At 39.6% G+C, this 10738-nt stretch overlaps 3 protein-coding genes across 3 annotated transcripts in view; 2 read left to right on the top strand and 1 right to left on the bottom strand.

The window, feature by feature from the left end:
* Positions 1–437: 437 nt before the first annotated feature.
* LOC115780148 (mRNA turnover protein 4 homolog) lies at positions 438–5437 on the top strand. The gene is made up of 8 exons (XM_030729166.1): positions 438–534; positions 790–848; positions 951–1054; positions 3429–3510; positions 3610–3677; positions 3761–3912; positions 4704–4780; positions 4866–5437. Exons 1-8 carry the CDS (start codon positions 507–509, stop codon positions 5016–5018), a joined length of 723 nt encoding a protein of 240 aa, XP_030585026.1. The 5' UTR covers positions 438–506; the 3' UTR covers positions 5019–5437.
* Positions 5438–5450: 13 nt separating this feature from the next.
* LOC115780147 (aflatoxin B1 aldehyde reductase member 4-like) lies at positions 5451–8853 on the bottom strand. The gene is made up of 7 exons (XM_030729165.1): positions 8374–8853; positions 7688–7875; positions 7455–7559; positions 7043–7139; positions 6585–6684; positions 6351–6480; positions 5451–5740 (listed from the first exon to the last, which is right to left on the bottom strand). The coding sequence occupies exons 1-7, from the start codon at positions 8663–8665 to the stop codon at positions 5579–5581; spliced, it is 1074 nt and encodes a 357-aa protein (XP_030585025.1). The 5' UTR covers positions 8666–8853; the 3' UTR covers positions 5451–5578.
* A 1783-nt stretch (positions 8854–10636) lies between these two features.
* The window catches only part of megf6b (multiple EGF-like-domains 6b), a 59762-nt gene continuing 59660 nt past the window's right edge, over positions 10637–10738 (top strand). Inside the window, 1 exon segment of the mRNA XM_030729164.1 lies at positions 10637–10728. Coding sequence (XP_030585024.1) covers positions 10637–10728 — 92 coding nt within the window.

The following is a 10738-nucleotide window of genomic DNA, read 5'->3' as shown; positions in this document are numbered from 1 at the left end:
CTTGATTAATTTCCCTTCTGTTTTTTTTTTTTTTTTTGCTCCAGTGTAAATTATTTCAAGTGAATCTATCTTGAAGAATAATTCAAATTGTTTTATAGTTTTATAGTCCTAGATTAGAGTACTCTCGTGCCTTATAATTCATTTAATGAACGCAGAATATTATATACTTTATTTATTCCAAAAGTTGAAGATTTTTTGTCCAATAGCTAAAACGTTTAAATACAGCTAATAAAAATGCGTGAACATGATTACAAGTAAATAGAAGCTAGGAAAATGGAATTAAAATAAAATAAAAAGTTTACATAAGCTCACTATTGAACCTAGCTTGATATGAAATGTGTCATTTAATCTTAATATGTAAGAAATTATAGAAGTCAAATATTTATTAATATATTTTTACAATTGTCTTTCTTTTTTTAGTCAGGCAGTACATGGTCAGCCATTTCAAACAGAAACACTTTGGGTCCTTTTACTTCACGTGTGTGTCTGCATCGCGAGGAGCAATCATGCCGAAATCAAAGAGGGACAAGAAGAGTAAGTAAAGCAAAGTACAGATTTTAAGTGTACAAACATAAAGGTGTCGGTGAAGTATTTAAAATGATGTTTTATTTGTAAAACCTGTTTTTGAATAGAAAAAGCTACCGAGAGTGAAGCTAACGAAAGCTAACGTTAGCTTCACTGCCCTCGGCATGGTTGTAGCGCCGGCTTCTCATTGATTTTTACACGTGTATATGAAAACTGCTGGCTAACATTTGTTCATCGTGAGTTATTCTCTTTATATCCCCTCAGTTTCATTAACGAAAACAGCCAAGAAGGGGCTGGAGACAAAACAGAAGTTAATCCAGGAGGTGAGTGTTTTCAGGGTTGATGTCACCATTTCAGCGTGGGTGCTTTAATTACAGGTGAATCTGTTAAAGGTTAAAACACCTAAACCTGATTTTCTTCTTTAGTTGCGGGAATGTGTGGACACCTACAGAAACCTGTTCGTATTCTCTGTGGCTAATATGAGGAATAACAAGCTGAAAGACATTCGGACAGCATGGAAACATAGCAGGTAATGGCATCTTAGATCCCTGATCTTAAGGGTCAATCCCTGTACAGTAGTTCGGTGTGTGTGTGTGTGTGTGTGTGTGTGTTAAGGATTGGGATGCACGTGGTTCTCTCCCCGGTATTGCCAGCTATAACCATGTTGGAGGCCTTTGAGAAAGTAGTCATTTTATGGACAACCCCAATTCCGAAAATGTTGGGATGCTGTTAAAATGTAAATAAAACAGAATGAAGTGATTGGCAAATCTCATGAATCCAATTTTTTTTGGAAAACGTATCAAATGTTTAATCTAAGAAAATGTACCCTTTTTAAGAAAAAAAAGTAGCTTATTTTCAATTTGATGACAGCACGTCTCAAATAAGTTGGTAGGAGACAACAAAAGGTTGGAAAAGTAAGTGGTACTGAAAAGAAACATTTTGCAGCTAATTAAGTTATCTGGCAAAAGGTCAGTAACATGATTGTTTTTGTTTTGTTTTTTAAAAAGCATTTTAGAAAGGCAGAGTTTTTTCAGATGAGCAGAGATGAGCAGAGGTTCACCAGCCTGCACAAAACTGCATCCACAAATTGTGAAACAATTTCAGAATAATGTTCCTCAACATAAAATTGTGAAGACTTCAAATATCTACAGTACAAAATTTCATCAAAAGATTTAGAGAATCTGAAGAAATCTGTGCATAAGTAACAAGACTGAAAATCAATATTGAATGCCTCTGTGCTCTCAGGCAGCACTGCATCTAAAACAGCCCTGATTCTGTCATGGAAATAACTGCATAGGCTCGAGAGGACTTCCAGAAATCGCTGTCTGTGAACACAGTTCACTGTGCCATCCACAGATGCAGGTTAAAGTTTGATTATGCAAAGAAGAAGACTTATGTGAACATGATCCAGAAATGCCAATGTCTTCTCTGGACAAAGTTCATGTAAAAATGAACTGAGGCAAGTGGGAAAACTATTCTGTGATCAGATGAATTGAAATTTACAATTATTTTTGGAAAACATAGACACCACATCCTTCAGTGCTCGAAAGTCTGCATCTGTGATGAGGGTGTGTAATAAGTACCTGTGGAACTGGCAGCTTGCACATCTGGAAAGGTATATACAGGTTTTAGAGCAACATATGCTCCAATCCAGATGATGTAGTTTTCAGGGAAGTCCTTGAATATTTCAGTGAGACAATGTTAAACCACATACTGCATCTATTACAATGACATGGCTTCATAATAGAAGAGTATGTTGTGCTGAACTGGCCTGCCTACAGTCCTTTCACCAACTGAAAACATTTGGCGTGTTATGAAATGAGAAACACAAGAAAGGCCTAGGACTGTTGAAGATTTATATTAAACAAGAATGGGACAACATTCCTCTCCCAAAAGTCCCAACAGCTGGTCTCCTCAGTAGCCAGATGTTTACACAGTGGTAAATGTCCCAATGTTTTTAAACATGCTGCTGCCATCAAATTCAAAATGAGCTAATATTTTCTCTTAAAAATAATAGTTAAACAAAATTTTTCTCAGTTTAAAAATTTGATGTTTTCTGTGTTCTATTGTGAATAAAATATGAGTTTATTAAATTTGAAAATTGTTGCATTCTGTTTTTATTTACATATTACTAGGAGCAGAAATGCCATTGTGTATTTGAGTGCTGTAGTGTGAGCAGGTATATGGCAAGGTCAGAGAAGCTTTAAAAACGTCAGATTATGTGAGTCAGATTATCCTTTTAGTCTGCCTGTTGTCTCCTTTGGGTGTAAGTTGTCTACTGTGGGACATTATGTGGCATCAGTTGCCGTCTTTAAAGACTAGATCAGTTTTTTTTCTTCATCTTAAGTTGCCTGGTAGTTGGCCTGATGATTTAATGGAACCAGTAAGAAGGATACACGTCTGCAGTTACAGTCAAGTGAAAGTAAAATCACATTAAAGAGCTGAGAAGAGGAAGTGAATTAAAGGCAGGGAATTGAGTTTACACCTTTTATATGTGTGGGTCTTTTTTTCTCTTTTTTTTAATAAAAGATATATTATTTTAGATGCTTTCTTGCTTATAACCCATTTTTAAGTATGGAAATTATAGTCATTGATGAAGTAGTACAATAATATACATGTTGACTATCAGGTAAGGAATATTACTAAGTCGGAACAATATAGTTAATGATAGTTAAACATTTGTGATATTATTTCACCATCAAACTTATTGTCTGTTGATCATTATTGGTCTCAAAATCAGCTTAAGTGTTTCATCAGTTTTGAAAAAGTCAGCATCAAGTGATGGTTAAGATTTGTGTATTTGTTGCCTATTACCTTGATGTATGCTAATATGAACTGAAGTTCCCAAAAACATGAAAAATAAATATTTGGAAAGAGTAAATGATCACATCTCTATTCCACAGATTCTTCTTCGGCAAAAATAAAGTCATGGTTGTTGCTTTGGGAAAAAGAGATACAGATGAATACAAAGATAATTTGCACAAGGTAAGCAAGGTTGTACAAATGGTGTCAAACATGAAAGTATGATGGCTATGATAACTCCTGCTGAGACTTAAGGTGTTTATTCATTTTGATAATGTTCAGGTCAGCAAGCATCTACGTGGCGAAGTGGGTGTACTATTCACAAATAAAACAAAGGAGGAAGTACAAGAGTAAGGATATGCTAAGTTCATCTTTGCTGCAGTGATCCTCTAGTATCTTCATTGACTCACTAAGTGATGTTCTTTAACTACAGGTATTTCAGTCATTTCAAAGAGATGGATTATGCTCGCTCAGGCAACCAGGCTCAGATGGGCGTAACTCTGGATGAGGGACCCCTTGAACAGTTTAATCATTCAATGGAACCCCAGTTGAGGCAGTTAGGACTTCCCACTGCTCTAAAGAAAGGTGAGATTAAAGAACTGCTCCAATGAATATTATATGTGTAGATGAGCACTTAGGAGTTTGACCAAAAAACCCCAATTGCTCTCAATAAAAGAGAAGCCAATGTGGAAGTGCCTTAAACTGACATTCTTTATAATGGCCAGCATTGCAAAAAGTTCAGCATACTGAAGGAACTCTTTACTTATGTGGGTTCAGTTATCCTAACATTGGTAATCCTGCTAAGCCCTCACACAAAGGTGATGACCATTCATGAGCACGGGCAGGTATAGTGACAGCAGGCTGGTGTATTTTAAAAATGAAAAGCAAAAAACATCCTGCTTCCGTAGTATAGGTCTTAGACGAGTTTATAGCCTCACTCACTAGTTTCAGGTCTTAGTCAATGCGACTTGATTTTCAGCTTTTAACTTACTGCTCTTATTACAGTTAAAAAGGTTGATAAAAACAGAACAGGGCGGACCTACCTTGTGATGGACAAATAGCCACTGCTGAGTGTGCTGTTGTTCATTTTCTGTCAGTTCCACCCCTTGTTCATCACATCTTGTCTCAAAACTGTAAAATGGTGACAGCAGGTTGAGGCTTCACAACTTCACTAACCAGTGGGAGATGTAGTGTAACTACAATCATCTTTTATATACAATCTGTAAGCAATATCAGGCTTCTGGTGCAAAGGAGGTACCAGTCAGCATGATTAGTGTGTCCTTTTTTTTTTTAAGTGTTTGACTTCACCAGACAACACAGCTTGCTGCTGTGAAAAATTTTAATATGAAGCCACCAACCTTTATGGTGTGTTACAGGAGTGGTAACACTGCTGAAGGACTATGAAGTTTGTAAAGAGGGGGACACGCTAACTCCTGAGCAGGCTCGTATTCTGGTGAGTTCTTTATTTTATGGTTAAAAACACTGACAGTCCTACACTAAATGTATTTCATTTGACTTACTTTTTTTTTGGTCCACAGAAACTCTTTGGTATTGAGATGGCAGAATTCAAGGTGCAGATCAAATGTATGTGGAACTCAGAAACAGGCGAGCTTGAGAACTTTGCTGGAGAGGAGGAGTCCATGCAGGATGACGAAGATGATGATAAAGATGAGGATGATGATGCAGAATGAAGCTTCTGCAAGGCGGGAGCTTGTAAACATCCATTTTAAAATATTTTTTTGCCAGCTTTCAAAAGGAGAGGGACACTTAATGTACATTTCATCTTGACAGCCAGTGCAGCAGTCTGTAGTCTCTCGCATCCTTTTTGTATCTACAACACACAAACTTCTGTCCTTGACCTTGAATTTTAGCTGTGGACACTGCGGACTGTAGTCAAAGGATTAAATAGTTTCTTTTTTTTTTCCCCTCTCGAGTTCTCTCAGCACAATGGGGGATTTTTATCGCATACAAGTCCATTTTCTTTCAAACAGCTATGCACATCAATATTCATGTTAAACCAACACTTATAATATACATGTATGGGAAAATGTTTTGTTGATGTGACAAAATTGAATGCAGACTCATCAAGAAGTTATTTTTCCATGAAAGAGTATTAAATTGTCATCTTTTATTTACATTAACAGTGAAATGCTCTTTGACAAAAACACAGGTGTACAGCTGATCTGTTCAAAAGAGGAAAAATGATCAGTCTGTAAAATTAAATTTCATAAACTGATGGCAAAGAAGGTTCTCATCTGAAGTAGCTTGGACACTCATGGGCTACGAGATCCCAGGCTTCTTTGAAGGCATCGACCACTCTCTGATCCAGAGGACCCTCTTCTGCAGCGGCCAAGTTCTGCTGAAGCTGCTCCATGCTCGACATGCCGATAATGACTCCATCTCCGAGATCACCCTGGATCCACAAGTTAGAGAAAATTGCTGCTATAGTGTGGTTTTTTATGAAGAAATATATGGATAATAAGGCTGGTACACATGCTATGACCAGCTTTAACTGACCATTTAATATAAATACATAAAACAGGATTTCTGCTGCTGAAGTTCTGTGTTTGGAGGATTTGTTTCAATTTAAAAAGAAAATTGGGCGAATAGACAATATGGAAATAGTTGAGGTGCAGCATCTCCCATTCGGCTTGGTATTATTAGTTTTTTAATTTTGGTGGTCTATCACAATATCTGTCAATTTAATTACTTGGCGTAAAACATTTTATACAAGACTCCATATATTAGAGACCTAAGACAATATGAAAACATGCTTTGTGTGACTTATGGTAGGGGTATCTCAAAGTGTTGAGGGCATTTCCACAGCACTAAAATACAATTATGGTAATTAAATAAAAGCAAACTCATTAGATCTTCTCTTGCAGTGAAAACAACCCTTAAAAGTTGTGTAACCACTGACTGCAAAACATTTCCTCCATCTTATTTTGTGTGTTGTCACCCCATAATTACTAATCTTAAAGCACAGTCTTGTGTCACTGCAGCTGTCCATGCACAGTGGGTACCTTAAGTTGGGAATGATGGTACATCCAGCGCATAGCAGCAGAAGTCAGCGAGGGTTTCTCTGAGCCGTACGCTGTTTCCAAAGCCTGTAGAACCACCTCAATGGCCTGGAAATGACTTTTCTTCCAGTACCTTCCACAGAAGAGGAACACTTATCATGGTTATTGTCAAAAATCTCACGCAACACCAAAACAATGTGTTTGTGAATATTTCAGTAGCAGCCAGCCAATCTTTACCTGTCCCTGTATGCTGAAGCCCAGTTGTTACCAAAGAATCGGCCTGCAGGCTGGGCACCATCTTTATCTTCATAGTGATACTTCCCTGTCAGAAGGCCACCTGGCAGAGGATGACTAATGTTAGAACTCAGTACAGCATGTACTTCATACTATTTCTCAGGACATATTTTAGCTCACAGATAATGTTTAGGAAAGAATGTTTAACCTGTTAAGCATCAGGTTGGTGTGCTGGCAGGACAGTAAATTGTGTCAAATCCATAAATCAAAAAAAAAAAAAAATGGATCACCAAAGTGAATAAAATTCATCCCCAGGAGTAACGCAACAGAGGTGCCACAGGGAATGTCTGAGGATAATTTTTATTCCTCCACATTAGGCGACTCCTTTCTCACAGTCATGAGAACTTCCTTTTGAATAAACCTTTTTAACTGTGACTCCAAGATGCACTGATATCAAGTACCTGCTAGCGGATTGTATGCATAGAATCTCATTCCATAGTATCTCAGACATGGGATCAGCTCTGTTTCCACCTGTCTTGTTGTGGCATTGTACATTCCCTGTGAAAGATTGTGAGAGTCTAAATTAGAAATGGGTGAAAAAGTACCAGTATAGCAGATACATAAAAGATTAATGCTTCAGTGATTTGCTGAACAAGAACCACAGCAATTGCAGAGACAAAGAGGCATAAACTTTTCATCTCATTCTGTCAACACAAAAATTTCTAGAACGACTGTGAGCATGTTTACATGAAAAACGGGATATTCATAACAGGATGATTTTTATGGAATCCATGTAACAGACACATGCCAACCAGAGGATTTTTAAAAATAAATTTAAATATAATGCAAATATTACAAGAAGTCATATAATACCTGGTAAACAGTGGGAACTATCCAGTTGTTGTGTCTGCAGATGCATACTATTTCAGCCACTTCCCAGGACACATAGTTTGAAAGGCCGAGCTCCTTGAATTTTCCCTGAGGGTGATACTTTCCACTTAGTGTTAAAACATCTCAGGATTACAGGGGAACTGATAAATTAGTTTTTGTGTGTGTACTCTGCTAAAGCAAATGCAACATGTTTATATAAACCCAGGTCTGCTGACCTCTTTGTGGAGTTCATTGCAGGCCCTGAGAGTATCCTCGATGGGGTTTTGGTGGTCGGGGGCATGGAGGTAGAAAAGGTCCACACATTCAGTCCGCAACCTCTGAAGGGAGGTTTCCAGCTGGGAGCGCACAGACTCTGGCTTCAGCGTCTTTCCATCCCAGGGGTTGGCCTTGGTAGCTATGCTTACTGTGCATGAATGAAAAGTATGTCAGGTTAAAGCATCATCTTAGCAAAGCTCCTGCACTCTTTGTGAATGTAGTAGTTAGAGCAGAGACCCAGGCTGGCACTGAGCCAAGTGAGGCCTGCAGTTCTTTAGATGTTGTTCTGGGTTCTTTTGTGACCGCCTGGATGAGTTGTTGATGCGCTCTTGGAGTAATTTTAGTAGCCAGGCCACTCCTGGGAAGTTTCAGCACTGTTCCAAGTTTTCTCCATTTGTTGATGTTGTAGCACCCTGGTCGATGTTGGTTGTGTGCTATGCAAACAAACTGATTTGGCTTATAAAATACATAGGTCATGCAGTTTGTTGATATAATACTAATTTAACAAAAATAATGACATTAACCACAACTACCAGCTGATTACCCACAATTCAAGGTGGGTACCAACAATCAACCTGCAGGTACGTTGCTTGGTTGCCCCACTTTAGCAACTCCGGTAACAGCACACTGAGAGCCTCTGACATACCTGTTTTAGGAAGATTCATGCCCCCAATGATCGTCTCTGACTTCCCATCGACGTACATGAAGGCTGTGTCCAGCTGGTTGTGCCCCCTGTCCAGGAAAGCCTTCACCATCTCCAGGCTCTGCTCGGCGTCAGCTCGCCCCCCGAACGCCATAGATCCCAGTAAGGACACCGGCTTTTTAGTTTGAGACGACATGTTTCTGCGAGCCACAAACCTTGGCAAATGCACAAGCACGTCTTTGATAGTGCGACTCTGTCGGAGTGTGCACAGTCCGCCTGTTACTACCCAGAGCATGCTACTGTGCGGCAGTGATCAGGCGACAGAGGGCAAAGGTCGTATCGAAAGGGAGCGTCGTAAAGTTACTTAACCTGTTTAAAACGGAGCGTGTGCTGGTTAAATTATCAATTCGCGCACCTTTGATTTGACTGTTAAGCTCGGCTGTTGTTGAGGCAGTGCAAAGTTCGCTTTCTGTAACTACTTCCTGTTGGTTTTGGGTAATATTTGTTAAGCTATCTTCATTGCATAATACATAGAGGACTTAGTGTGTAATTTTAAACTTTGACCACAAGGTGTCAGGAGAGCACTATCCATTCTCCTATGTCACATGTAGCTCAGGTACGCAGATGTGAATAGACAGATAAATTAATATAGCATAGTTTTGTTTTGTTTTTCAGTGCATCTTTATGTAGATTTTTTCCCCCATATTTGCCACTTCATAGCTGGCTTAACCCACATCAGGGCCTGGGGCTGATCTGACCTGTGTCCTGATCTGACAGACCATTTTTCTCCAAGAGTCTCAAAAGAAACAACAATTACTGAAATGCTACCCTGCCAGGTTTGCTGTGCTGTAATTAGCTAAACGCACATTAGGATATGCAGGATGTGCGCAGTGTCTCCAGATCGCATTAGCTGTCTTGGTACATTTACTGGCCTATTTCAATAACTTAGTACTAGTTTATTTCGCCAAACAAATATTTGCCTTTGTTGAGGGTTTGAGGACCAGAGTGTGTTGCCTGTTCTGCTCAGTTGGTAATGAATAACATTTAAATGTTTGTTTTGGTCAAATTGTCAGTTTATTGAAGATATTGACAGTTTATTGATGTCAACAGATATTCATGATATATCCTGCACAAGTCATATTTTATCCATGTGTATGAATGTGTTGCAAACACTGAAATAAACATTAAGTGAGTAGTTTGACATTAGACTCGTTTTGGTTGTTGCAGAGGAAGAATAGTCCCCGCCCCAGTTTTGGCAGGCCGGATAGATGAGCTCTGCCTAATTCAAACAACGTGTTTTTATATCGCTTGTAGCCGCAGAGGCTGCACGGACAACCCTGACCCGGGACTCTTTCGGGTCATGAACACATACCTGCTATGAAAGCTTTGTTTAGAGAACAGCAGGCCTGGCTGCTGACCCTTTGACCGCCCCATCAGCTGTTTGCCCTGCAGCGTGACCGCTAGCTACTTCGGACCCTCCCCTTACCCCCCTCAACCTTCAACATCCTCTGAGCGCTCCACGGGTGATAGTTTATAACTTCGTTTTCCCGCATGTCCACTGCTGCAGTGAGTGTGCGTCTTGCGTGGTGTAAATGCTCCCCTGCTTGCTGAATCTGCAGATACTGTCTTTTTCACAGCTCTGTGAAGGAAATAAACTGTCTGTGCGTGGGGGTTATGTCAGCGTTTTGCCTTTAAGGCATTTATTCAGCTATCTTTATAACACATTAAACCACATAATAAAAGAAACACGTGACAATGCCGAAAGAAATTTTTAAAGCTCTCAGCGACGAGAGAGAAAAACTTGTGTCGTTCTATGAGCGCACTTTACCGGCTGCAGGGTGTCTTTCAGGGGCTGCTGACGCTTTGAATAATAGATGGCTCCCTTTGCGTCACCCCCCCCCCCCAAGCCCGAACCCCTGCCATCATTACCAAGTCAATGGAGGGAGGCAGAAAGCGCTCTGGCTCAGCGAGTTTCTTGCGCGTCAGTCCAACATCTGCAGCGACCTGTTGTAGGTGTGCAGGAATTTTCTGAGTCAGATACCGGCTGTGAGGGAGACGCCACACTCGTGGGATGGCTGTGCCATTTTTGGACAGTGTTGGGCGCTTCCACGCTGAAGGTCTTTCACGCGCATGTTAAATTTCAAGTTGACACCTTCGGATTTTTTTTTTTTTTTTTGTGCTTAAATTTGGCTACTTGTAGTGATGGGACACACTCATGAATGAGTTCACAGCTTTGAAACTGTAGTGTGATCTTAAGAAGAGGAAAATGGACAGTGTTATTTTTTCTTTTTTCATTGCATTTATTATAGAGGCGCGCGCATTCCGTTATAGCACTCCCAACAATCTCCAATCTTATATGTAAGTAAAG

Source organism: Archocentrus centrarchus, chromosome 5, assembly GCF_007364275.1.
Source record: "Archocentrus centrarchus isolate MPI-CPG fArcCen1 chromosome 5, fArcCen1, whole genome shotgun sequence".
Lineage (NCBI taxonomy): Eukaryota > Metazoa > Chordata > Actinopteri > Cichliformes > Cichlidae > Archocentrus > Archocentrus centrarchus.
The sequence above is the reverse complement of the archived record's forward strand: the minus strand, read 5'-3'. Positions and strand labels throughout refer to the sequence as shown.

Coding starts and splice junctions, on each gene's coding strand:
- LOC115780148 (XM_030729166.1), top strand. CDS start 507: ATGCCGAAATCAAAGAGGGACAAGAAGA. Junction 1,055..3,428: donor ACAGCATGGAAACATAGCAG/GTAATGGCATCT, acceptor TCTATTCCACAG/ATTCTTCTTCGGCAAAAATA. Junction 4,781..4,865: donor CTGAGCAGGCTCGTATTCTG/GTGAGTTCTTTA, acceptor TTTGGTCCACAG/AAACTCTTTGGTATTGAGAT.
- LOC115780147 (XM_030729165.1), bottom strand. CDS start 8,665: ATGCTCTGGGTAGTAACAGGCGGACTGTGCACACTCCGACAGAGTCGC. Junction 7,876..8,373: donor CATGAATCTTCCTAAAACAG/GTATGTCAGAGG, acceptor ATTCATGCACAG/TAAGCATAGCTACCAAGGCC. Junction 6,685..7,042: donor TGCATACAATCCGCTAGCAG/GTACTTGATATC, acceptor ATCCTCTGCCAG/GTGGCCTTCTGACAGGGAAG.